Source organism: Paraphaeosphaeria sporulosa, assembly GCF_001642045.1.
Source record: "Paraphaeosphaeria sporulosa strain AP3s5-JAC2a unplaced genomic scaffold CC84scaffold_2, whole genome shotgun sequence".
NCBI classification, from domain to species: domain Eukaryota; kingdom Fungi; phylum Ascomycota; class Dothideomycetes; order Pleosporales; family Didymosphaeriaceae; genus Paraphaeosphaeria; species Paraphaeosphaeria sporulosa.
Genome location: NW_017253361.1, coordinates 1740223 through 1765397, shown reverse-complemented (window position 1 = coordinate 1765397; position 25175 = coordinate 1740223). Strand labels below are relative to the sequence as shown.

At 53.4% G+C, this 25175-nt stretch overlaps 9 protein-coding genes across 9 annotated transcripts; 6 read left to right on the top strand and 3 right to left on the bottom strand.

Annotated features, from left to right (window-relative positions):
• Positions 1-313: 313 nt before the first annotated feature.
• On the top strand, positions 314-1510 carry CC84DRAFT_1044967 (uncharacterized protein; the record flags this gene model as incomplete). Its single annotated transcript, XM_018173410.1, has 1 exon — positions 314-1510. A coding segment is annotated over one exon (1197 nt), but the record flags the coding sequence as incomplete, so codon positions are not given.
• Positions 1511-4031: 2521 nt separating this feature from the next.
• CC84DRAFT_1085002 (uncharacterized protein) lies at positions 4032-7504 on the top strand (the record flags this gene model as incomplete). Its single annotated transcript, XM_018174079.1, has 2 exons — positions 4032-4413; positions 4467-7504. 2 exons carry the CDS (start codon positions 4032-4034, stop codon positions 7502-7504), a joined length of 3420 nt encoding a protein of 1139 aa, XP_018040202.1.
• A 1053-nt stretch (positions 7505-8557) lies between these two features.
• Positions 8558-9450, top strand: CC84DRAFT_1137802 (uncharacterized protein). Its single transcript, XM_018176165.1, has 3 exons — positions 8558-8883; positions 8941-9040; positions 9101-9450. Coding segments are annotated over exons 1-3 (423 nt in total). The 5' UTR covers positions 8558-8882; the 3' UTR covers positions 9423-9450.
• A 3214-nt stretch (positions 9451-12664) lies between these two features.
• Positions 12665-15127, bottom strand: CC84DRAFT_453995 (MATE efflux family protein). Its single transcript, XM_018186338.1, has 3 exons — positions 14230-15127; positions 13087-14168; positions 12665-13030 (listed from the first exon to the last, which is right to left on the bottom strand). Exons 1-3 carry the CDS (start codon positions 15005-15007, stop codon positions 12908-12910), a joined length of 1983 nt encoding a protein of 660 aa, XP_018040200.1. The 5' UTR covers positions 15008-15127; the 3' UTR covers positions 12665-12907.
• Positions 15128-15804: 677 nt separating this feature from the next.
• CC84DRAFT_1160889 (PQ loop repeat protein-like protein) lies at positions 15805-16935 on the bottom strand. The gene is made up of 3 exons (XM_018177606.1): positions 16732-16935; positions 16425-16682; positions 15805-16372 (listed from the first exon to the last, which is right to left on the bottom strand). The coding sequence occupies exons 1-3, from the start codon at positions 16803-16805 to the stop codon at positions 15832-15834; spliced, it is 873 nt and encodes a 290-aa protein (XP_018040199.1). The 5' UTR covers positions 16806-16935; the 3' UTR covers positions 15805-15831.
• On the top strand, positions 16734-18513 carry CC84DRAFT_455266 (uncharacterized protein). The gene has a single exon (XM_018186340.1). It carries the CDS (start codon positions 17055-17057, stop codon positions 18450-18452), a length of 1398 nt encoding a protein of 465 aa, XP_018040198.1. The 5' UTR covers positions 16734-17054; the 3' UTR covers positions 18453-18513.
• On the bottom strand, positions 18513-19684 carry CC84DRAFT_453991 (NAD-dependent epimerase/dehydratase). Its single transcript, XM_018186337.1, has one exon. The coding sequence runs from the start codon at positions 19456-19458 to the stop codon at positions 18574-18576; it is 885 nt and encodes a 294-aa protein (XP_018040197.1). The 5' UTR covers positions 19459-19684; the 3' UTR covers positions 18513-18573.
• Positions 19685-20391: 707 nt separating this feature from the next.
• Positions 20392-22247, top strand: CC84DRAFT_455123 (uncharacterized protein). The gene is made up of 5 exons (XM_018186339.1): positions 20392-20524; positions 20617-20973; positions 21039-21101; positions 21156-22053; positions 22112-22247. The coding sequence occupies exons 1-4, from the start codon at positions 20438-20440 to the stop codon at positions 22035-22037; spliced, it is 1389 nt and encodes a 462-aa protein (XP_018040196.1). The 5' UTR covers positions 20392-20437; the 3' UTR covers positions 22038-22053; positions 22112-22247.
• Positions 22248-23316: 1069 nt separating this feature from the next.
• On the top strand, positions 23317-25142 carry CC84DRAFT_1111522 (ammonium transporter). The gene is made up of 3 exons (XM_018175283.1): positions 23317-23744; positions 23798-24166; positions 24221-25142. Exons 1-3 carry the CDS (start codon positions 23380-23382, stop codon positions 25035-25037), a joined length of 1551 nt encoding a protein of 516 aa, XP_018040195.1. The 5' UTR covers positions 23317-23379; the 3' UTR covers positions 25038-25142.
• The last annotated feature ends 33 nt before the right edge of the window (positions 25143-25175 follow it).

Below are 25175 nucleotides of genomic sequence, written 5' to 3'. Positions count from 1 at the left end.
GTTCAGGCATCTCAACCAGAAGCAATCAATATATTTTCCATGTTGTTTAAGTGCAATCAGACCAGATATAATTTTTTAAACGCACTGTCAGCTTACTTATTTTATCTGCTCTGACTTGGACGGACAACTATCACAAACGATGAACTTCTGCATTTGCATATCAAAGATTCTCCTTGGACAGTGTCCTTGAGCAGACTGCTGCCTGGCTGTCGAGAACCCATCAGCGATGCCTAGCCTCTACTTTCCACCGTCAATAATCACTGCGACCTCAAAAATGGATATTCACGGAGCCGATGAGCCTGTCTGCGTGATGCCACCAAGGACGGTGATTGACCTGTCTCTGCCTCCAAGGGAGCGATACAAATCTCTCGCGCGTAGTCAAGCGGACAAATTACGCTCTTTAGCAAGTCTCCTCGATGAATTGCTACTCGATTACGGTGTCCCCTGGAGGTTGATCAAACCTCTCCATATGTTATCACAAGTTTTCTTACGCCAGGTTCGCAGCTCAGAAGAAACGGAAGAGTTGAAGGGCATTGCCGAAGTGACAGGTCTTCCGATGTACTTGTTAGTCGCTTTCAATGTCCTCCTAGATCTTCTTATGGGCTGCACTTCTGGTGGCGTCCTCAGCCAAGAGGATAGTCAACCTCGATCGTCTGCGAAGATGCTCCACTTTCGAACCCTGGACTGGACCATGGATCCCCTGAGAGAAGTCGTCGTCCAGCTCGACTTTATCCGGAGCAAGTCGTCGCAACCGGACACCGTTCTTGCATCGTCTATAACATACATTGGTTTTGTTGGCGTCCTCACGGGCGTGAGACCAGGACTGAGTCTGTCGCTCAATTTTCGAGCGGTCCACGATGCTACAAGTACAAAAGATCAAGTACGCTTCTATCTTCATCACCTGATGGTATTGCTTGGTCGTCGTCCTTCGATAGCAAGCATTTTGCGACATCATTTACTTGCAGATTATCGGTCCATGGGAGTAGGACAGTCGGCCTTGGAGCTGGTTATCGATAATATCGCGAAACGACACACAACAGCTGCTTATCTCATATTCAGCGATGGCCATTCTACAATAACCATGGAAAAGGACTATAGCACAGCTTTGACCGACCGATCTGACACCTTCATCGTTCGGACGAACCACGATTTAAACGATCATGGAGTGGAACCCAAGCCGATTCCAGTGGTCACTGAAGATGTGGATATTGTAAGAAGAGCGGTTCATACTCTTGACGAAATCTTAGATGAGAGTCGTGAGAGGCTCGGATGCATTACGAAGCAATATGAGACGAAGATGAAGATGAACAGGGCATCACAACGTCGGTCTGCTAGGGCCCTACGCCAGAATTCAGCGCAGGTGGACAAGGAAGCCAATCTCCTTCCGACACGCACAGAGATCATCCAGTGGTTGTGCACCTGGACAACCACGAACGAGAGTACACATTATTCTGTAGTCATGGATCCCAAAGCTGGAAAAGTGGTCTGGTGTAGAGTGTACCCTCGGCCGCTATATGAGCCATCGAAAGGGTCCAGAGAATGGTTTAAAGTTGGACCAGGGAACCGAAAGTGTCAGTGGGTCTCTGTTGCGGCGAAGGAGTCTGACCGCTCTTGAGCCGGTACATCCCCTACGCGGACAGTGTTGTAGATCATCCAGTCGAAGCAACTCAAACTACTACATCATTTACTTATTCCGGTGCGACCATCTCAACGACTGTTCAACCCGATGCGATTCGCTTTGAATTGAAATATTTCGAAGATGAATAAAATGCTCTATGAAAGCATCCAGCCTCGCAGTTGGAGAATTCAAACTGGGAACCTTGCACAGCCTCTTTTATAATCTATCCAAACCGATCCACACAGACGCGAGAAACACATTTGTGCTGTCACGTGTCCACATATATTGCAATTGACAACCGGAATATCAGGGCTGTACTCAGGGTCATCCTAAAGATCCATTCCTACTCCACAACTTTCGAATTTGAGCTGACTTCGCTCACAATGTGCTTCGTATTGGGCAGTCTACAATATTCCCAGCGTGCCAGTACGGCAGGAATTATATTCGGCCTGGTCCATGGTGGCGTCACCAAACCGATGGTTTGTTCCCGGCGAAGGCATCGCGGAAGAAGTCATATGTGCCGACATCTAGAGGTATCTCGGGCCGGACGCCTCAATTCAACCCGGCGAAGACCATGGAACGCAGAGTTACTGGATCCCAGCGCAAAGAACGCTCACCCACAAGGAGTTACAGGGGTTGTAGTCCGACTCGCAAGGCTGGAACACAGAGACGCACATACTTCCCAGTATAGCATACCAAAATTCGATGTCCTACGTTGCTGACGTGGTTGAGACGACAATACCTCCAGAGCCACCGTTCGCATTCAGTTTGGCCCCATTTTCTTTTAGCTCCGCAGGCACTTCTCGAGCATTCACGAAGGTCGAGGTTCCTATGGTAGCGATGAGGAGGGCGATGGTGATGAGGAGTCCACAGAAGAAGAGCACAAAATCATCTTCCAACCGCATCAGAGGTTTGAGATGCCCCTTTTATTGTCACGACCCAGACCAATACTTCCACCAAGCATGCAGTAGCGCTTCGGGTTTTCCTAACATGACTCGACTTGTGTGAGACACTCTGTTCAATGCCCAAGCTCTCAAGTAAGCAAGCTAACAAGGTATAGTCAACACTTAAAAAGGGGCCACTGGCAAAAGCACGTACTGGAATGTCCTCGATGCCAAGAGGTGTTGCTATGGAATCAACGACTAGAAGTCCATCTGAATGCGGAAGAGCCTTGTCCTAGACGTGAGCGGGTGAAGGAGAGCTTATCTGATATTGCGTCATAGATGCAAGGCCTACCGTGATCGATCAGCTCCAACATCCTCTTGCAGCTTCCATCGAAGAAGTTTTTGCTGATGAATGGGGTTGATTTGTTTGCGAGACGGTCCAAACTGCCATTGATGATCTGAAAGCGAACATGCCGATGAGATTGCAGAGAGCACAAGAGAAAGTTGAGTCTCGTCGCGGAGTGCAACCATTGGGAGAAACTGGGAAGGCAGCTACGGTGGAGTTATCACGAAACGGCAAAGGCAAAAGAAGAGCTATGGATGACATGATGTTTCCCACGCACGAGGTACCGCGGCCGTCTATTCGTAGTCCATCCAGCATTTCCACGGTTGACTCCAACAAAGTGCCACTTCCGGACCAAGTCGAAATAGACAACTGACCAGCTAAGGGCTACCCAATCTCTAACTCAAACGGCCATCCATGTATGGGCCAGGAAACCATGGGTCCGCATGCTCACAGATCTCTTCATCTCGGATTGGATTTTGACTTAATGGTTTCTTCTCGGACGATGCTATGCAGGTGGGGAATTTCTTCTCCAATCTTACCTTGACAGCTGCGAAAGACCCACACGTCAACTCATAGGCAAGCTATTATTAAAAATTGGGATTTGTTGATGGACGAGTTCATCTGATGGAGACTAGAGGGTGTGGTGGGGCCTGCATACTTCGCTCAAGCATGTGGCGGAAGGCCGCTGAGCAATACCAAGATGAGCTACCACTTGTGTAGTAGTAATGTGTACACTGTGTCAACTTTTGCTCAGCAAATGTCTACACAGTACAACTTTTGATGTTGTGCTTGCCGAGCAGTGACTGATTGTTCGCGTTGTCGAGTCCAAGCTCCTTGATGTAGTCGTCATTGCCGAGAGTCGTAATTGTAAACTCACAGTTGGGCTGATATGATCGATTGACCACTGCCTTGAAGACTTCGAGGCAGTCGAGCCCAGCAAGACTTGCATCGCGCGAAGTCAGGAGCTAGTGACAAGCTCAACTCGTGGGTGGACTGATTGGAGCGCGCAGCGCGTCATCAATCGGTTGTCTTGGCACAGCTATCTCCAAAACTTCATGAGAGAAGGCGCCCGGCCACACCATCACGACCCCTGAACCACGCGCAAGACACACATATCACTCGACTGAGCAGCATCTCTGAGCTCAGTCTATCGCGAACATCCGCCTCCCGCTTCCTCAATTTTATGCAACCAGAGCCTCTACACGCTTCCCAGAACACGCTGTCCCCACCACTTACCCCCGAACACCCCGCCATCACCTCCCAGCATGGCCCTCAGGATCGCGACCAGCAGCTCTTCCCACTCTCTCACCACCATGGGGAGTCGGGAGAGCCTGTGTCTGCAGGCACCGCTGATGAGCACGCGTCGCGCGAATCAAGTCGCGACCGCGACCCCGACGCCACTCGACTGAGCCGCGCGAGTCCCCCGCCCCGAAACAGAATCACGGAATATGAGAATGCATTAGTCCAGTCGCCTAAGAAACGGCCTCATGGTCCAGTATTTGAGGTCATCAAGTCTGCGAGGAAACCTGACGACAAGAGCTGTCCACTTGCGAAGCTGCCGAATGGTGAGTCAACACACGGTGCGGCACCTGCAAATCCATGTCTGACACCCACACAGAAGTCTTGACTCACGCTCTCTCCCACCTGTCTCCGCACGACCTTGCCGCCGTGTCGCTTGTCTCAAAACGCTTCAATGGCCTCGTCACGACCCCTCATGCCTGGCGTGAAGCCTTCAATCGCTACTTCCCGGGGCCTACAGCTCTTGTCGACGAGGATGTGCGATTGGCTCTTGAGGAAGCGGGTGATAGCTTCCGCTCGGAGAAGCGTGCCTTCACACGTCTCACTGCGCTATCTTCGTGGCGTAGCGAATACATACTGCGCACCCGATTGCTGCGCTCGCTGGCCAGGGGTAAGCCCGTCCAGATCGAACCTGTGACTGCTGCTCGCTCCGGACAACCGCAGAACAACGCCCCGGTCAACATGTACAATGCCTTCACGTACACCACTATCAACCACCTGCACGCTACGTTCGGTACAGGGGGGTTGAACAAACGAGTTCCTCGCTTGATTCACGGAGCAGACGACGTCGGCATGTGCACCAGCAGTGACCCCACCATCACGAAGGTCGATCCTTGGGGCCAGAGCGACCCCAACTTCTACGCCCAATTCTCCGAACGCTTCCCTGGTGTCGCTGAGTGGGGCTTAGGATCTGGCGAAGTAGTCGGTCGACCGAATGTTATGGATGTGTCTCAGCAATATGGCATGGTATATGGCCAGGGCTGTGCCGAAGGGTCTTGCTACTACCGAGCCACCGATGAGCAGCGAGGCCGCTTCATCGCCGAGCCCACCGATTTCTCGATGCCTGAAGCCGGCATACCTAAGCTTGGAGTGGACGGCGGCGCCATTTGCAGTGTCTGGATCGCTAAATCAAATGCCATTCCCACCCTGACTGATGGTTTGATCGGAGTCCTCATGGGCTCTGCAGCCGGTGTCATATCAGCATGCAGCCTTGGATCGGATGGCCTTCGTGGTGCCCGTGTTCAGCGCGGCGACCTCGTCGCTCGCTGGGTGCTCAGTCCAGGCGTTCCAATCGTAGCAATTGCTGTTGACGATAATTACTCTCATCAGCGCCAAGCTCAGAATCGTATCTGGGCTGTGGCTCTCAACGCGTTGGGCGAATTGTTCTATCTGACCAAGTTCCCCACCAGGAGCCAAGCTCCAAAGGGCCGACTCAACGAGTACTACCCTGAATATCTTGCTTGGCTCACTGGTCGCAGCGTCCACTGGAACATCGTCGAACCCAGCAGACGGACTGCGAGGCCAGATCCTTACAAGGACGTGGAAATGGACGGAAGCTACTCGCCGAGAAGCTCTTGGGACGGCATGTGCTTGAGCAAAGATCAAGTCCTTGCTGAAACGAGAGAAATTCACAAGTTCATTTCCAAGACACCCAAGGAGTTCCGCAAAACGTGCCTTGGTTGGGATATGCGTAGGCGTCTTGAGGTTGACTTCGCAGGCGATGATGGCAACTTTGCGGGAGAAGCCATGGTCGTTGTCGAGTGTGGGCTTGAAGAGGGGGATGTCACCAAGCTCACTCGGTTCACGCGCTGGAAGGCTCGTGAGACTACCAAGGAGAGCACCACCTCTACTCGATTTGCTTCTCAGCAGGCGTCTAAATCTGCGTCACTATTCGGCGGGTCTGGTGCCACTACTCCTGACTTTGTTCAACAGCAGCGGCTCCCCCATCGATTGCGAAGCCAATCTTACGCATCCGACAACAGCTCTCCTGAGCGGTCCAATCTTGTCGAAGAGTGGAGAACATCCGATCTGACCTTCGGCGGCTTAAAGGTTCTCCAAATTGCTACTACTGCCATCGACTGCTCTACCTTTGCTACAATGACTCTTTCAGAGGATCCCGCTCTGGGTTTCTCGGCTGCGTCGACAACCTCTTCACCTTATGCTTCGCCTATGTCAGTGGCCAGTCAATCGGCGTCTCCTTCAGATATTCCCGGCCAACGTGCTCGCTTTGTTGCAGCCGGTACGAAGACTGGCGAAGTCCTTTTGTGGGATCTACGCGCTCCCGTTTCGCGAAGCGCCGAATATCCGAATAGTCTTCATCCTGTTCGGATTATCTACACTCAATCGCCTGAGATCAGTTGCCTTGCTCTGACAGCATTGCACGTCGTGATTGGTGGCTACGACGGATTGGTCCAAGCCTGGGACCCTTTGGCTTCAGATCCCAAACCCGTTCGTACACTGCACTCCCGCCATGCTACCCGCGCTCGTAGGCGCATCCAACAGGCCCAAGCTTCGATCCAGGGCATCGGTGTGAACATGTATGCGGCCGGTGCTATTGTACTCGACCCCGACCCAACAGTCTTGCGCGGAGCAGTGTCTGTTGGCAACCAAATTCGCTACTGGAGTTACAGTTCCTCCGCTGCCGACCAATACAAGAGCAGCAAACGCCGTCTCCGCCGTGGTGAACGCGGAAGCAACAATGTGGGCGAGCGCGTCGTTGGCGCGACGCGCCTCAACCTGAAAAATTACATTGACAATGAGAAGCATGAGCTCGAACGGGAGACGGTGGAGCGTCGCAAACAGGCCGATCGCCTCGCTGGCCGCTTCGGCGTCGACCTTTTGGGCAGCGAAGAGGAAGCTCTGGCTTACGCCACGATGCTTTCACAGGAAGCCGCACAGGCGGACGAGGCTAAGCGCAGAGAAAGCGAAAGCAGCTATGCCATCAGCAGCGACACCGCGACGCCTGAGCCCAGCATTGCGCAGTCTAGCTCGCCCACCATGGCTATCGACCCCGAGCTTGACGCTGATATTGCCGAAGCCATCCGCCTCTCTTTACAAGACAGCCCCGCGTCCGGCATCTACGGCTCTGACTCGCCGGCTCTGGACGAGGAGTGGGACATCCCAGTGAAGTACGCAAAGAGTAAGAAGAATGGTAGTCCAAAGCCAGCTGGCAGAGCAGGTGGCGCGTCCGGGTCAAGCAAGGATGCAGAGATGGACGATCTAGAGTTCGCGCTGCAGCTCAGCCTTGCAGAGGAGGCGAGTAGGAAGGAGGTGGAAGCGAATGAAGATGCTTTTCCGGCGCTCAGTCCGCGCTTGAGTAGCGGAAAGGGGAAGGGAAAGGGGAAGGCGCCGTGGTGAGCCTGGTTGTGGGTACCTGATTCTCTCTATTTGTTTTCTCGTCGGGCTACGTCATGGTAGCGTACGCCCTGCCTTGAATGTTCTCTTCTTTCTCCCAGCACCTCAGCGTTGCTTGGCTTATTTGTTTTTATAAGCTTCTCTGTCGATGCGCAGTCTAATACCTCCTTGCGAGTTGCCTTCTTAGTGCTTTCTCTGGCTTCCCTAGCTTATCTAGGTTGAGGCTGAAGGAGCTTCGCTTGTTTCGAATCTTACGTCGTTTACTTATAACTGCGATCTTCTCTTTTGGTTCGTGATGCGCGTCACTGTCATTTTTTGGCGACGAACCTCGAGCAACTGTTCGACGGCAGACGAATATCGGTCGACTGAAACCATGGTTTAAGTAAGGTAACGAAGGGAGCATTTCCAGTTTCTAAAAGCTTCTTTGCAGTACGGATAGATAAGGAACGGTAGCAGACAGGATACAGGGTGGGCAATGGACTTTGGGTGTGATTGCCTGGAGACAGCGTGTTCCATATGAAGAATTAGTGCTGCAGAGAACCAGCGCTCCTATGAACCTAGTAGCTTTCTTTGGAAATACAGCAACTTCGAGAAAATAAAGAACAAACCCGAAGGACATAGTCGCGAGTCGATGCAAATTCGAGAGAATCCGGACGCTGTAGCTTCCCGGAAGTCATTTTATGTATCCGATGATGAGGTTTGAAGGAAGTCCATGATGAGACGTAACCCGCTGCTTGTTTCCTTAAAGGTAGGGGCTGAGGATGATAATTGTCCATATGAAATGGAGATAGCCATTGGCTGCGGAGGAAGACTAGAAAGTCACGTGAAGATGACCACGTGCACACCGTGTTCATGGTCAATATCAATGCGCCTATCAATCCACAGTAGATGCGAGTGCTCTTTCTGCACTGATTCATCCGTGCAGTGTCTTGGTGGTATGATAAGAGGTGACATACTATGGTGATGTTAGAGACGGCTACTGAGGCTCTGTGCTAGCGCCGTGCCAGCCCTTGCAGCTCCTTCCTGTGGAGCCGCTCGCACTCTAATGTTCTCTTTCCCCACTAAGTGAAGCCCAATAATTGTGGCTCCATCCGTCCACTGGTGGAGATGATGCTTACATTGCCTCGTGGGGAACCGACTCAGTGCCCATTTTGTCTTCGTTAGGAGTCTCGGCCCGCTTTACCCAATGTGGACATTTATCACGGGGAGCAGAAGAGGAGAAGATGTCGCAATCACCAAATACCACATACAGAGAGGAAGAAATACGTAGTGATGCGATTACCTATCATGCTCAGCATAAGCAAAAGTCTATATAATATACAACGTTCCGGCTGCATACCTAGCATTACATTCACTCGTAAACCTCAAGAAACAAGCAATCAGTAAGTGAGGCGTTCTATTTGTGGAAGCTGGAGGAATATCGGCTAACATATTATAAGTGTCACAAAGAGCCGTTCCCCTCACTGTCATCAAAGGCGCAGGTCATGAATACATACCTATTCCTGAGGGCGAGAGTGCAATCGTCGCAGACTTCCACTCGTACGTAGTCTCTCTCCGCTTCTGTCCTCGTACCTATACACGTTTCTAAGCACCTTACAGTGTCCGAACCGAAACCAAAGACAACCCCTCCTACCTGACCTCAGGGTTCTACCGGATCCAACCTGGCCCCACGCGCAACATCCCATCCTACACCTACGAAGAAACCAAGTACGTTCTCTCAGGACAAATCGATGTACTGGATGAAGCAACGGGCGTCACACATCATTTGGTGCCTGGAGATTTCGCGTTCTTCCATGTAGGCACAAAGTGCCAGTTCAGCAGCAAAAGTGGGGGCTTAGCTTTTTTCGCGGTTACGAGGCCAATCATTACGCAGCATCCGGGTCTACAGGGGAGGGAGGAGAAGATTGCGAGCAAGCTTTAGGAATCATGTGGTCATTCATTGGAGACTCTCCTGGTGAGAGATAATAAAAGCCAGGGACAGCATGTAACAAAAATGAGATTCAACTTTCGGCCTTACTGAAGTACCACGTCTGCAATAGTATAAGCGTCCCCGGGCAGCTTTGCCTTCGGTTACGATCCAACATGAGAAGAATTGACCCACACTTCTCAGTCTAAAGGCACAGTCCACACAGGACATCATCTTTGATCGCAGACACTTTGGTAAGTCAACTAAGGGAATTAGCAAAATAACATCTGCAAGGAATGTCGCGACCAGGGAACAATATACACATCTCCTAAGACGATGCGGGATTCGATTTTATGAGACACAGCCTTGCATGAAGTGCCAGGTATCTGAATTTTTGTCCCCCGCCAGGTATCCTCATGACTTCTGCCAGCGCTTAGTTCTAGAACGTTACAGTCAGCATGTGTTGTAGCTTGGCATCCTTTTATACATTCCGTAGAGGGAGTGTAGAAGTGAGGTAACAAAAACAAAGCGGAGAGAATCGGTCTATACATGCAGGCCTCATCTGATCCGAAATCAACTGACGCGGCCTCGAAGGATGATTATGGTGGCGAAGTTCACCACCGACCCGGGCTTTTGCATTGCGTATTTTTGTCCTGCCTTATTGGAGCTCGAGAACCAGCTTGCATCGCGTGACCTCAGCTGAAGGACCTCATCGAGGTGAAATCAGTTTCACGATTAATTAGTACACATCTTTGTCAGGGATATGTACTTTTGGTGACGCAGAAGAGCTGCAACTGTGTGAGGGGCAGTAACTTCGCAGTGAGCGCACGATTATACCTAGTGAGACATTTTTATGTGTCTCTTGACTTGCATTCTCATGATGACTGGAATTTAGACACATGAATCTATGTAGTCTGTGACTAGCTACAATCAGGGCTGAGAACAGTCGGCCTTTTACGCCCTGGCTCATGAACGTCGCATGGGCCTTGAGTGCGCCTTTTGGAGCACGCAGAATATATTCACGGATCCATTCCTTTTTTCAGTACTCCACAAGGATCGTGAACTGTGAGATGCTGAGTAAACACTTCTAGTGAACAACATATATGCTCCTAGCGCTTAGAGCTCGCGTGTCAGGGTTCGATTGTATGTGGGAGCGTGGCATACTCATCGTAATGCTTTCTTTACCGTTAACAAAGTCCAGCATACCAATCTACGCCAAGTAGCTTGAGCACCAGAGGGACGACGACTCCTCACACGGAGGGTTCACTCTCCTTTTTGTTGCCCCTCCCCGCGCCAGACTCTCCAGATCCCACCTGATTCTTTTCGGGCTCGACCTTAGTGCAGGTGGAACATGCCTTGATGAGGTTTCGCCTTTTTAAATCCCGGTAGGATTCTTGGAGTGTAAACAATGAGGGTGGCCTGGGAAGAGTATTAATTATACTCACGCCCATTCTCTGAGGTCTTTGACCTGGAGCTGATACACAGATCGGGGTCATCGTGGTGATGGCCATTAGGATCAGCACAGGTCGATGCTGCGTAGTCGCCGTAACATATTTTCTCGAGCTGTCTGAATAATCACACCTATCAACTTGTTGTAAATGTCATTTGGGCTCAGGAGGGCACATCAGAAGAGTAAATCTACTTTTTAGTGCACTATGAGAGCTGGAGAAGTGTGAGGAGCGATACTACGCAGAGAAGAGAGTTTATATACACCGGTATCTTATCGAGCAAGACTTTGAGATGTCTTGTAAGCTGTGGTGATGATACTCATCATCCTGTGTGCAAGTGTCATGCCGGCGCTGCTCAAAGTTATTGAAAGACGCAACGCATCACGAACTGCTTGCTCGTCCTTAGTTTCTTGAAGAGGGTTGAAAGTGTGAACAGAAAGATGGGTATGGAAAAGCATTTTATATAGCTCACGATGTTCCAAACCTCGATACCGTCGCACGTAGGAAAGCATTTAATGACCTTACAACCAGCCGAAGGAACAAATGATGGCAATGCATATCACCCACTACTCTCACATTTCGCATTGAAAGGGGTTTCGTGACAGGGATGAAGGCCTTCGTGGATGAGATTAGCTTCGGTGTTTAGACCCAGGCAGAACACATGGCTCCACCTTGCCATTGTTTTCAGTACGGCATCAGCGACGTGGAAGTGTGAAGAATCAAAGACCGCAAAAGGGGTGATGTTGTATATTGTAGCATCGGTCTATCTCCTAGGGTTTGCTAGTTGCCCTGGTATGGTGTCGCTGGTGGGCATCATCGTCACTGTCCTGCACCTTGCGAGGCCTATGCCTGCGAGTCTTTCCCACTAAAGGCCGCTCACGTTCTTGCAAGGCGTGAATTCTAGACACACGGGGGCGCCATGATATTCCCTTGGAATGAATTTTAGCCTTTCACCGAACATGGAGAACTGTGAGGAACGAGACACTGCGAAAGAGGCACCACCCAGCATCCTCATAGCTGTCTGCAGATCGGGAAGATGGTGATGAGAATCACCACTCCGTACAGCAATACGGAGTCCATGTGCCACAAAGCCTCGCGCCAGCAAGCCTCCCATAAGCTTGAAGGACGCAGTTCTTTGAGACACGCACGGGGGCGCCATGTTTCAGCGCATCCACAATTTTAGTCTTCCGTGGAAAACGCAGTAGTGTAAGAACCGGGGCACTGCGAAATCAGGCAGATTTTATACAAGGATGTCATCCGAAAACTTCCAGCTCGTTGGCAGATTGGGAAAGTGGCGATGAGTGTCCTCACTAGATAGTGCATACAGGGTCCATATGAACTGCTGAGAGCCGAGAAGCTTCCTTGAATCTTGCAAAAGACCATTATGGACACGCGACGCCCCATTATAAGGCAGTATCGTCTTTTTGGACTTTCAAGGATATTGTAAAAGTGTGAGGAGCTATAAGGTGTGAAATGAGGGTGATTTTCAGACGAGAACTGTCTGGATTTGCTGGTATGAGGATAGTGGTGAACAGTCGGGAGATTGGTGATGGGTACCATCACCATAAGTTTCGTCTATGATGTACGTGGCTCGCGGGTAGTGGTATCAAGAGACAACCAGCCGCCCGCCCATACCACTTGTTGCTCATTTTTAGGCCAGGCACAATACATGTGAGTGTTTTTCGGTTGCCTTGGAAAGCATGAAAGTGTGAGGAGACAACAAAGTGCGGGCAGTGAGTTGCTTACATAGAAGGACTCGGTCCGATGTACTCTATAGCAAAGTATCGTGGTGGTGGTGAGCATCATCAATTGCATCTCCGCAGAATAAGCAGCTGAGGTGGTCGCAGAGAAAACCTTGAGCAAAACAAACTTCTTAGCTGCGATCTTCTCACCACCGCCGCTGCTTTGATTTAGATGCACCTCCGTAACACTCCACGAAGCAAGCAAATGCTAGAAAATGGGTATCAAGCCTCCCCAACAAGAGCCAAACTTCACCTGCTGGAGATCCTATCGGAAGACAGGCCGCAGTTCCGAGCCAGTAAGGCTTTGAACTCAAGCCCTTTGCTCATCCATGGCATTTCTCTCCTCCGCAGCTGCAACTGCGCTCTCCCAGCTCGTCTTGTATATGTAAAAACCCTCGATCGCAGCAACGAAGCCGAGCGCAATGGCCGGTCCCTACGGAATGTCAGCAATCTGTTTCTCGCTCTCGCTCGTACACAAGACAAACTCACCGTCCACAAGCCCCAGAGTCCCCAACCCGCGCCAAAAGCAAGTCCAAAGCTTATCGGCATCCCAATGATATAGTACGAAAACAGCGCAATGTACCCGCCAATCTCCTGCTTTCCGATCCCGCGCAGAATACCATTGCAGTTCGCCTGCATACTATCGAAGAGTTGGAATGCAGCGCACAGCGGCAACAGCGAGGCTACAAGATCGATGACGTCATCGTCGGGCGTGAACAGCCTGGGGATGTAATTCCTGAGCAGCGAGAGAAACAGCAGGTTGAAGATGCCGACGACAACGGAGAAGAAGATGGCAACTCGTGCCGCCATCTTGGCGTGTTCGTGCAGCGTGGCCCCGATGAGGTTCGCGATGCGCGTCGAGGCTGCTACGCTCATGGGAAACGGGATCTGGAAGGTGATGCCGGTGACAGAGCCGAGGACGGACTGCGCGGCAAGCGTGGTAGGACCCAGCCAGCTGGACGACAGCGTGAGGATCTCGAACGCGAGGAACTCCGCGAGCACCATGATGAGACCTGGAATAGCGAGTCGGATCATGGGGCCCCAGTTCTTCAGCGCGCGCCGGTCGAAACCGCCCCAGCACTGGTACCCGTCTACGAAACGCACGTAGCAGAAGAGCATCAGTGGCATGATGTTCTCGGTGATGGCCACGGCGATGGGAGCGCCTACGAAGCCCCATTCTAGGCGCCATACAAAGATGTAGTTCATGAGGGCGTTGAGCGGCGCGCAGAAGAGCAGGATGTACATGTTGGCGGAGAATAGGCCCTGGGCTTGGAGGTAGCGTTTTCCGCCCTCGAACGCGGCGTAGCCTGGTGCTCCTGCGATCAAGACGCGTAGATAGAGACCAGCCAGTCGTGCGGTTTCTTTGTCGGGGACGATGTGAGAGAGGATTTGTTCACCGCAAGCCCATATTATTGCAATTGGGATGGTGATCACCCAGAGGAAGTAGAGCATTCGCTGTAGTTGCAAACCCACGAGATGGGGGCGGCCGGAGCCATACGCTTGCGCGCAGAGAGTGTCGAGAGAGGTGGCGAGTCCTTGGTATACCGCATATCCAGTGATGCTGGCGGTCACTGTTTCTATCAGCAATATCCTTGACATTTTGGTGAAGGGACATGGTTCTTGGAGACTTACTACTCGCCAAACTCACTGCGCCGAGCTCGATCTTTCCAATGTGTCCAACGGTAAAGATGCTCGCGACCGGCAAGCTGTACTGCAACAAAAATGTTAAGATAAGCGGTGCTGAACTCTTAAGCAAAACCTTCGTTTCTCGTTGCCAAGTGGTCTTCAGTCGCCCCGATGCAACCGCCTCATCAAATCGTTGTGCAATTGTTCTTGGTGTATCTAGCCCCGCATACGGCAAATTTGGGTCTCCCAGAAGCGGATTTCTCTCATTTGGCCCTTCCTGATCTTGCCGATTGTCGGTTGTAGCACTCTTTGTTTTGCGCAGCCCAGGTAGACTTAGTCTTCGGGCGATGGCGCCGTAGCCTCCGCTTTCACTACCTCTTCTAGGGTGTTTTGGTGGAAGTAGGTCGTTGTCGCGGAGTAGGCTCCGCTCCTGCTCCAGCACCTCGTCACGCTCTTTCTTACTCAAATAGCTGTGCTTCTTCCAGTTCTGGTGGTCCGAGACATAGTTCTGACTCGGCACACTGGAAGAAAAGACAGTTCCACGGGCGCCTGGGTTCATGTAGCTCGGTCGTTGGTACGAGTTGATCATGGAGAACTGCCGGACAGTGGACGAGCCATCCGTGTCTGACTCTGTCTCGTCCTCGGAGGGCGAATCATCTTCTTCGTAATCGCGGGCGATTGCCTCCTCGGCAATGTGGGGGGACGAAGAAAGGTGCTCCAATTGCGATGTGATGTCGGATATGGGGGCAAACTCGCCGTTATCGTGATCCCGCGGCGGCGCCATGATGCGGGTGAGCAACGAGGTTGCTCGGACGTCCCACAGACAATATCGCCCTCTGTAGTAACGGTCAGATGGCGAAGATTGTATTGCAGGTTTTGAGTGTCGGAGAGCATTTAAGCTAGAAAAGTAGTGAACGCTACGTATGTGGAGTCGGAGCGGGATCGCCGTGTGAACTAGAATTTGTGGTGCATCAGCAGGCTAGATGCGGCAGTTCCATGCGCGGGTCCTACAGGTTCTGAGCTTAGCTCTCCGCCCTTTTCTTTGACGCAGCGCATGCAAGCGAACTCCCAGATCGGTGACTCAATCCTCATCATTCTTGGCTTTATATGCAGACCGCTGCTCATCCTGTCTGTAGTCTTTCGCTGACACTGACGCTTTGCTGCAAATTTTCGCGTGAAAAACTTGATCTCCGATAGGCGAATGCCGTGGTCCGCGCGGTGTAGGGTAACCAAGAGACGAGACCACGGCATCCATGCGAGACGCTGGCTCGAGAACTGAGGTCGCAATACGAAGCTATGGCTGGGCCGACAAATCGTTTGTTGTATGTTGCGGCGAGGAAGGGCGATGATGCGTCACCAATGTCGAGCGCAACCGACCTGTAGTGTAACCTGATCACAGGAGTCGAGGACTTGCCCAGCTTCTTCCGAGGCTACAGACAATTTCTCTGAGAGTTACGATCCCTCGATGGCTGTGGCCGAGGCATCGCCTCAAGAAATGGAAGATACAGTTTGCTTCCAAAGTTGTCCAGGTGCAGGTCAAGTATGGAAGAAGCTACCACAGCGGACGAAGCAACATCGTAACACTGAAATGCGAATCGATTGTCCTAACTATCCACCAGCTATGCCATTACCAATGAGCGGCGTTTGCTCATCACTCTCACCATTTGCGTCCACAGCGGGAGAGCTTCCAGACTTGGCCGCTTGTCGATCCCTCCAGATGAACCACAGGCTCATTCCGAGAAGTACTCCCTGTAACAAGCCTGTGAAGATGAAAAGACCCCAGGCGCTCCAGCCTCCAGGGCCCAGCCTGACAGCCAAACTTGCCGCGAAGACAAAGCTCCCGGGCGTCTGTATCAGCATCATAGGTACCGACAAGCTTCCGGTTTCTTGGAGCCTCCATGTAGTAATAATCTGGGGTATGTACTGTATAGCAGCGAGCGTGGTGGCTAGCAGGCCTAGGAAATTGGCCCAGCCTCTGATATGGGAGGGTGCAGCATACACGAAGATGATGGAGCCAAGGAAGGCGAAGACGAAGAAGGCGAGGGACACAGCGAGGACGATGATAGCCTCCTTCCAGGTGGGGAGGTTTGTGTCTTGCGACTCGGTGTCTTCGGCGTTGCGTGGAAAGAAGATGAGGAACAGGAGCATGCTGGAGTTTGTCAGTGGCCAGGGGTGGCGGACCCGCTAGGCGTCCGACTCACATGAAGAAGAAACACGTCCACTGCACGCCTATCTGTGCGATGCCCAGCAGCGCCGCTGCACACGGGAAACGCCCTATCTCGCTGCAGCATGCCATGTCGCGCGTGCTCTCGGGCAGGGTCAAGATGTTTGCGATGCTGGCGGTCCCTGACACGGTGCCGAGCAGCACGAACAGCGGGCTCAGACCGCGCGACGAGCGGCGTATTATGATCTTTGCATGCTGAGGGAGGTACGACACGAGGATGCCGACGAGAATGAAGCTGCGCGGCGGGTCAGCTCCTACGCCAGCTTGTGCCCATGTAGACTCACACTGAGATGGAGAAGTTGGCGATGTCGGGATGCTCCAGCTCCCGACACCTCGCAGAGCTCGCAGATAGTATCATCGCCGTGTCCGAACGAGCTGTGGTGGTTCAACCCGCTGTGAAGAGGCCGAGCTGTGCTGCCTACGCGCAGCGCGTTCTGGGGAGCTTGCAGGCGAGCTTGTGACGTCGGCCTGGGGGCGGCAGGTGCAGCCGACGGCGCCTGTGTCCCGATGCCTCGGCCCAGCGCGCCTCGTCCATCCCTCCCAACCACAGCGGACTGAAGATATACATGTTGCGCGCAGCATCCGCGCCCAACGACACCCGGGCGCCATGGAGTTCCTCCCCAGCCTGCAGCACGGCATAGACGACCTCAAGCCGTCGCTCTTCGAGCTCCTCTCGGAACAGCAGCTCGCGTCGCTGCTGCCGCCCTCGCTCCGCTACCTCCTCGCCGTCTCCACGCATCGGTATCCGCGCTACCTGCTGCCCGTGCTCAATTCCTTCGATGAGGCCTACGCGCTGGTCATGCTGCTCGTGGAGCGCCACTTCCTCCGCACCTACGGCGGCTCCTTCACAGAGAACTTCTACGGCCTCAAGCGCGCCAAGGTGCTGCGCGTCAAGGGCGGAGAGGTCCCGCGCGCCGAGCTGGGCGCGAGCGAAAGCGTGCGGGACGCTGTGAAGTTAGGCGAAGGAGACATATGGCGCAATCTGGCCGTCCTCGTGGGGCTGCCGTGGCTCAAGCGCAAGCTCGACGAGGGCTACGACGTGCACGCCGCCCACGCCAACATCCTCGGCGCGGGCTACAATCGTGAAAGAGACGGACTCAGGCCCGGCGCGACCATCAAAGAGCGCCTGCTGTTCTACTACAAGTGGTTTCTGCGGAATGTCTACCCCAGCGTCAATGCCGCCTACTATTTCTCCATGATTGTCTTCAACATGGCATACTTGTTCGATGGGACCAAGTACTCGTCGCCCTTCCTGTGGCTGATCGGGACGCGGATACGGAGACTGGGTGAAGCAGATCACAAGGCCATTGCGCTGGCCGCGCTGCCTCACAAAGTTGGTCCGGCGCGGCCGGGAGAGGGCGGCTCCATCTTCTCGCCCAGGAACATGGCACGCAGCGTCAAGCCTCGCTTGCTATCTTCGCTGAGGATACTGCTACCCACGAGCATATTCGCTTTAAAGTTTCTCGAGTGGTGGTATGCTTCCGATTTTGCGCGACAACTGTCGCAGAAAGCTGCAGAGAATATCGAATTGCCGCCACCGATACTTCCTAGCCTCCCTCCTTCGACCAAACCAGAAACAGCAAAGCAAGCATCCACGGATGAAAAGCAACGACCTTCTTCATCCCCGTCGGAGAAGAGCAAACGCATCGACCCACCAATATCTTCTTCTTCACTTCTACCTATCTTCACTGTACCAATGCCGTCCGACTCCCATCTCTGCCCTATCTGCGCAACACCCATTGTCACACCCACCGCCTCTCCGACTGGATTCGTTTACTGCTATAAGTGTATACACCAGTGGGTCGAGGGATCCCATGAACGCCAGGTAGCTTTTATGGAGGGCGCAGCTGGGTTCAAAACCGAGACCGGAGAAGAGGGAGATGAAGGCTGGGAGAGGGAAGAAGGTAGTCGAGAAGGCCGGTGGGAGAGCGGAAAGGAGAGAGATGCTGTCACCGGGCGGAAGATACTCGGAGGCACCGAAGCACTCCGGCGCGTCGTGGTCTAAACAAGCTGGCAGGCATTGTTTCAGCATCGGATGCGAGGCCAAAACGAGTACAGCAAAGTACATACAACAATGATACCCAAATTCAAACGCCAGAGCCTTCCGACCGCAATTACCCCTACTGTCACTTGAAGTAAGCTCCACCCCTCAAATCCTCAAGCATCCCCTTCTCCTTGGGTTCCCACCCCAACAGCTCTCTCGTCACCGCACTTTCCACCGGCCCATCAACCCCCAGAACCCCAGCAAACCACCCAAACACCCCCTGGGCCTCCTTCATCGTCTTCGACTCAGCCCGGAGACCCAGCTTATCCCCAATCACCCCTGCAATATCCCTGACCTCGACACCCCCCTCCGCTACCACATGCAGCGTCGACCGAGGCGGAACCCGCTTCTCAATGGCCAACCGATACGCAACCGCCGCGTCTCTAACGTGCACTGCGGGCCAGCGATTCCGCCCCTCGCCAATGAAGCTGGACACCCCGTGCTCCCTCGCGGCCGCGATGAGACGCGGGAGGAACTGCGCATCGCCCTCACCGTGCACGACAGGCGCGAGCCTGACCACAATCCCGCCGAGTTGCTTCGCGAGCTCCTCGCTCTCGCCGCGTGCAGCGAACGGCGCTGTCGAAGGGTCATATCTATCGTCTTCGTGTCCTGCACGCCCGGGCTCCAAGAGCAACGTCCCGCTCGTGACGACCAGCGGTTTCCCCGTGTCTGCTGTCGCATCCGCCAGCGCGCGAATAGCGCGCCTGTCTGTCTCGGCGCTGGCGGCGAAGTCGGAGAAGTCGTGGATGAAGGCGAGGTGGATGACGGCGTCTGCCGAAGCAGCCCCGGCCGCGAGGGCGGGGAGGTCGGAGAGGGTACCTGGGTGCGGGGTGCAGCCGATGGAGGTAAGGAGTGCTGCGGAGGTGGAGGAGCGGCAGAGCGCGGTGATGGTGTGGCCGGCGGAGAGGAGCTCGGGGATGAGGGCGCGGCCGATGAAGCCGGTGCCGCCGGTTAGGAAAACGTGCATTGTGCGAAGGGAGGCGGGGATGGTGGTGTGGGATGCGCGGGCAGAAAGCGATGTGTGTCACTGATCTACACTTCGTCCTGACAAGTACTGGCTCTTTCATCTACATCCCCTTCATGGGGTTTGTTCTATACATACATTGTCAGATCTGTTTTCTCGGTATCTGACGTCCGTGGGTACAAGCAAGGACACCTTGATGCTGCTGACATATCTCGGCTGGTGGGTGGGAGTCTACTACTCGAACTTCCCAAAGTAGTATGCCTACGGACCCCTATGGAAGACGGTAATTCGCCGTCCTGCAATACCACACGAGAGGAACGGGTCCTCATTGCTCACAGCATGGGGCTAGCATATGTCAGTACCGTACGGGAGTGCACAAGGAATCTCGTTCGCGTCGAGTAGCTTCACGGAGGTTTAAAGCTCCTGGTTATTCGTTGCATGTGGTTCTGTCGTGAATCATCCGGTAGCGCTGACAAATGTAGTTGTGGATGCATGATGACACCGCGATAATGGACATAATGAAGAGAATTTGAGAATTCTTCCGGAGTTACGGTTTCTATAGTCATGGTGGTTAGACGTGACTGCCATGGTGACGCGAACTCGATGATGCGCGCGCTCGTCCGGCTGTATATACGAGTCATGTGCGATGTAGTCCACCTGGACACATGATTCATTATGTACTGTAAATCTCAACTTCCACATTCGACTGCAGATGTTGTGTCTCTGTGTAAGCTCGGTTGCGCGTGTAGAAACCCCGTCAGCGTTCACCCGTTCCGGACATAAAAGCAGTGAACGGACTAACCGTATCCATGTCAGGACCATGACTTTCAGCCAATCGCACCTCGCGTACAGAATTAAGGGCTAGCGCGACGGCCTTCCTTCGGACGGACCCAGTTTTTCCTAGAGGTTGTACGCGCGTCCAAACGTTCTTTCATCATTTTGCCTTTTTCTGTATACGGAGACTTTTGGTTGAAGACTGCAGATGACATCTGAGGTCCAGAGTCGGAGACGTAGGCCTTATAAAAAGTCCGTCCGTGGATGTCGAAACTGTAAATTACGGAGAGTCAAGGTACGTTGCTCCACGGCGGTGCTGCAATTGCCAGTGTCGCGTAGAAGTGGACGAAGCGATGTATCTAGCTGAGGCACAGCTGACCATGATAGTGCGACGAAACCAAACCGCATTGTCACAATTGCTCCACCTACGGTGTCGTCTGCAATTACGTGAGCAGCAATACCCCAGATCTACATGTCTCGGCCGTAAGGCTGCATGGTCGGAGCGCGAACGGATGCGGTCATCGTTCAGACCTGCAGGCTCGACATTATGAAGTCACACCATTGCCATCAATTGTCCAGACCACCCTAAAGCCAATTGTTTTCTGCTCTGATGGAAGGTACGAGTTTCGCATGGACGGGCGATGTTTTGCGGGTTTGGAACGTTTTGGAGCAAAGGCCATTCCACCATATAGTTGGGAAGTGACGAAAATCTGGCGAGAAGATGTTCCGCGCTTCGCTTTCAGTGTAAGTGAACAAGTGTCCGAAGGACTCAGACTTTGCGTGTCCTTGAGTTCTGACAAGTCTTGTAGAATCCATACCTGATGCACACATTGTTAGCTGTAGCTGCGGCACATGAACGGCTTCACGAGATGGTGAGTCAAACCCAGACCTTCTGTCATAAGTACGATTTGACGTTCCGATCTCAGGCGGAAGATGCTCAGCGGACACTGAACGAAACCTACCATACCGCACGCGCTATTTCTCTGTTCAATCAAAAGCTCTCTTCACGCCTCACACCCGCCGACTACGACCCATTATGGGCGACGGCCGCTCTACTTGGTCTGCTGTCCAGTAGCGCCATCGACACGTTGCCTGAGAATTCGTGGCCACTTACGACACCTTCCCCTTCAGATCTTGAGTGGTTCATTCTTACTGACGGTAAAAAAGCTGTTTGGGCACTGACTAACCCATTGCGCCCTTCCTCCGTCTTCTCGTCGGTCGCACAAGAGTACGCGGCTTGGGACGTGCCAATACCCGCATCAGGTGTAGGGAGCATCGATGCGCGGCTCGCATCGCTCTGCGGAATCACCGAATCTAGCTCGGCGGAGAATAACCCGTACTACGCGGGTGCGCACATGTTGTCAATTCTGCAAGCCCTAAACTCAAATGCCGAACCAAGCACGCATGAATCACTGGAGGAACTACATATCAAGACGACAGGGACCGAAGATGTAGCTTACGTCAGCCAACATCAAGTACAACACATCAGTTTGCTGAAGCAGAGGGACAAGGTGTCCCTCGTGTTGCTAGCTCTGTGGTATGAGCGGTGCGAAGGCGTGTGCTGGTGGCTCGACCGACGGGCTAGGACCGAGGGGCTTGCTATCCGTCTCTTTCTCAAGCAAAACTATCCGGACGATAAGGCCATCTCCGAGCTGTTGCCGATTCTCGACTCAAGAGACAGGTTTGATGTAACCGGGCGTAGAGAAAACGCCACCGTCGGATTGCAAAAACGTTTCATGGAGACTCTCCTGGCGTGGGAGGATCTACGGATCACATATCGATCAAGTAACTTCTTTCTAGGCCTGTGAGCCAAATAGGCTGCATGTGCGCTTTCGCGGGCTATGCTTCAAGTGGGAGAAGGCTAACGATGGCTCTGCCCCAGGGGAGTCAAAGATCGGTGATGCGGAAAGGTGGCGCACGCAGGATTGGAGTATTTGAGGCATCCGACATAGAGAAGGTCGGTGACACTGGAAAGACGATGGGCGAGTTGTTGTGGTTGAAGACGAGATGGAGACGAGTTACCGCTGGGATGGTGCTTTCCGCTTCGGAAATGAGAAATTACAACGAGATAACACCTGCCCTTACTCGCCAACTCACACCGTAAGCCGTCCGATCTTGCACTTCTACAGCGCCTTGGGATTTGTTCGTCGTTCGAACTTTTGTCAAACTTAGGGCTCGCAATGACTTATTTCTGGACCAGTAACGCCGTCCGGTTATGCCCCCCACCACACAATCGTTGTTCCCTACGGCGATTGAATGACACAACAACATGGCGTATGTTCCAGTCATAGAAAGATGTGGCAATACTCGCCGACGGGAACAGATAGCCTGCGATGTGGACGTTATCTCGGCCGTGGAAAGCGCTGGATGCCTTTTCGAACAAAGACAGCCATGGCCAGATGTACCGATCTACCTAGTCATTACCCTTATCGCCGATGAGAGCAGCCGCCCGTGATCCTACAGAACGGAAGCTGGGTGTGGCGTCTGTCACGCCCTGGGACTCGGAAATGCGGCTCCCTATATAACGAATCATACCGACAGGCAGCACCCCGTATCACGGCTGCCAGAACCATGAGGTTTCGTGCTGTAAAGGGAACTGATAGACAAGACACCAACGTCCAGCCACGGCAGCGCGTCTGACACATGGGATGGGCTGCGCAACACGCCCGTTATCGCTCGGTTGAGGCCGCCCTAACCTCGCCGGACTAGCGTCTCGTACCCTTATCACCACCATTCTTCCGACACATGAACCCGAACGTGCGCGCCCTGCGCCTCTACCCTGGCTGTACCTGCACTGCGGACCCGCGGCGGTAATCGAAGCACGCTCTCCCGCATCGTTCCTGATTCGGTCTTGTTTCCGCCGAGCCCTCGGCGCTGCGCGACCTGAGTGAAAGGACGCGCGACAACGGCAGGTCGCACCACGGCGCCCTTATCTTTGCCAAGGGCCTCGGGCGGCGTAGTCAGAGGATGCGGGTGAAGATGGGGGTGTGTTGCTCTGGGGTTCGAGAATCAACAGGCCTCGCGTGTGTGGCCTATATAGACGGAGTGCGCCCCCTGCGAGGTACCTCAGGACCGTCCGCGTAGCCACAGCGACCCCAGCTGTGTAGTGAAGAAAGTTGTACAAGGACTCCACTCGACCACACCGTCACAATGTCGAGTGCACCCACTCCGGTAAGTCTTCTTGAGTTTCCATTGGTCACAGTCTTCCAGACCAGTCTTGTGCAGCGTCGTCGGCCGCAAGCACCTTTCCCGCATTGTATCGCTTCCATCAAGTCAAGACGAAATGTTGACCAAGCACAGCCCGAGTATGACCCGGCGAAGCCAAACGGAGGCAACTCTCTCGATGAGGATGTCAACGCCCAATACGCTGGCCTCGAGTTCCACTATGTCTACCTGATGGTGTGCGCCTTTCTCGTGTGGCTCATCATCCCTGGTATCGGTTTTCTCTACAGCGGACTCGCGCGTCGCAGGTCGTCTCTCGCGCTTCTATTCCAGTCCTTCGCTGTTGCAGCAGTGTGAGTCCACAATACTCCAACACTCTTTGAGTGGTGAAACTGAACGAGCGTAGTGTTTGCTTCCAATGGATGTTCTGGGGCTACTCGCTCGCGTACTCTCGCACGGCCAATGCATTCATCGGTGACCTCGCCAACTTCGGCCTGAAGAACGTGGTGGCAGCTCCATCTCCCGGGTCGGTCCTTCTACCCGAGATCGTCTTCTGCCTGTACCAGATGCTGTTCTGTATCTGCACCGTGGTCCTCGTCACTGGCGGTAGCTTCGAGCGTGGTCGCATCCTGCCCTCGCTGATCTTTTCGTTCTGCTGGGCTACCATCGTGTACTGCCCTATCGCCTGCTGGACCTGGAATGCCAATGGTTGGCTGTACAATCTCCCTTCTCTCGACTTCGCTGGTGGAGGCCCTGTGCATATTGCAAGTGGCTGGTAAGTCGCTTCAAGCGTTTGCAAGACACGCTGTAACTAACGCATTCTGTCTAGGGCTGCTCTCGCATATGCCTTCGTTCTCGGAAAACGCGTTCACAAAGGAGAGAAACTCCACGGCAAACCTCACAACACCACTTTGGTGTTCATTGGAACCGTTTTCATTTGGTTCGGATGGTTTGGCTTCAACGGTGGCTCTGCCCTCAATGCTTCAGTCCGCTCCATGATGGCAGCCTTCAACACTAACACTGCTGCCTGCTTCGGGATTATCGGTTGGACATCTGTCGAATACATTCGCACCAAGGGTCACTTCTCGCTCGTCGGCGCCTGCTCTGGAGCCATCGCTGGTCTCGTCGGTATCACACCCGCCGCGGGTTTTGTCAGTGTGTGGATCGCTGGCCTCATCGGCTTCCTGACGGGAGCCATCTGCTCCTCGGCCAAGAACATTGACAAGCTCCTGCGCATCGACGAGGGTATGGATGTCTTCAAGCTACACGGTATCGGCGGCATGTGCGGATCTTTCTTCACCGGTATCTTCGCTCAGAAGTGGGTATCCGCTTTGGATGGCGCGTCCATCTACGAGGGTGCGCTTGATGGTGTTGGCGTTCAGGTCGGCCGTCAGCTTGCTGAGATTTGCGCCATCTCCGCTTATTCCTTTTCCGTGACTTGTATCCTGCTATTCACGCTCAAGTACATTCCGGGAATGCACTTGCGCGTTACCGAGGAAGCAGAGATGATCGGCCTGGATCTGGACCAGTTCCTCGACGAGCAGATCGGTGACTGGAGCATTTTGGAGCAGCATTCACTGCAGGGTGTCACTCAACCGAGCAGCGCCCAGGGAAGCTCGGAGGCTGTGGCCGCCAAGTCTGGATAGGAAGGAAAGGAAACAACTGGAGCTGCACAAATTGGCTTTTGTAATAGAACGTGACTGTATACCCTCGCTTTAGTATGTTTAATATAATAACGCAGTAACTCCGAGGCGTGCTTGCCATTGATTAGTGTGACGCTCTTG

Excerpts from the sequence above, each read along its gene's own strand:
- CC84DRAFT_1137802 (XM_018176165.1), top strand. Across the intron at positions 9,041-9,100 it reads ATCGTCGCAGACTTCCACTC|TGTCCGAACCGAAACCAAAG; the intron begins GTACGTAGTCTC and ends AGCACCTTACAG.
- CC84DRAFT_453991 (XM_018186337.1), bottom strand. The coding sequence starts at position 19,458 with ATGCACGTTTTCCTAACCGGCGGCACCGGCTTCATCGGCCGCGCCCTC.
- CC84DRAFT_1160889 (XM_018177606.1), bottom strand. The coding sequence starts at position 16,805 with ATGATACTATCTGCGAGCTCTGCGAGGTGTCGGGAGCTGGAGCATCCC. Across the intron at positions 16,683-16,731 it reads GCCAACTTCTCCATCTCAGT|CTTCATTCTCGTCGGCATCC; the intron begins GTGAGTCTACAT and ends CCCGCCGCGCAG. Across the intron at positions 16,373-16,424 it reads TGGACGTGTTTCTTCTTCAT|CATGCTCCTGTTCCTCATCT; the intron begins GTGAGTCGGACG and ends GACAAACTCCAG.
- CC84DRAFT_453995 (XM_018186338.1), bottom strand. The coding sequence starts at position 15,007 with ATGGCGCCGCCGCGGGATCACGATAACGGCGAGTTTGCCCCCATATCC. Across the intron at positions 14,169-14,229 it reads CGCAGTGAGTTTGGCGAGTA|TGACCGCCAGCATCACTGGA; the intron begins GTAAGTCTCCAA and ends TGATAGAAACAG. Across the intron at positions 13,031-13,086 it reads GACTCTGGGGCTTGTGGACG|GGACCGGCCATTGCGCTCGG; the intron begins GTGAGTTTGTCT and ends GACATTCCGTAG.
- CC84DRAFT_1111522 (XM_018175283.1), top strand. The coding sequence starts at position 23,380 with ATGTCGAGTGCACCCACTCCGGTAAGTCTTCTTGAGTTTCCATTGGTC. Across the intron at positions 23,745-23,797 it reads TCCTTCGCTGTTGCAGCAGT|TGTTTGCTTCCAATGGATGT; the intron begins GTGAGTCCACAA and ends GAACGAGCGTAG. Across the intron at positions 24,167-24,220 it reads GTGCATATTGCAAGTGGCTG|GGCTGCTCTCGCATATGCCT; the intron begins GTAAGTCGCTTC and ends CATTCTGTCTAG.
- CC84DRAFT_455266 (XM_018186340.1), top strand. The coding sequence starts at position 17,055 with ATGGAGTTCCTCCCCAGCCTGCAGCACGGCATAGACGACCTCAAGCCG.
- CC84DRAFT_455123 (XM_018186339.1), top strand. The coding sequence starts at position 20,438 with ATGACATCTGAGGTCCAGAGTCGGAGACGTAGGCCTTATAAAAAGTCC. Across the intron at positions 20,525-20,616 it reads GTAAATTACGGAGAGTCAAG|TGCGACGAAACCAAACCGCA; the intron begins GTACGTTGCTCC and ends TGACCATGATAG. Across the intron at positions 20,974-21,038 it reads TTCCGCGCTTCGCTTTCAGT|AATCCATACCTGATGCACAC; the intron begins GTAAGTGAACAA and ends CAAGTCTTGTAG.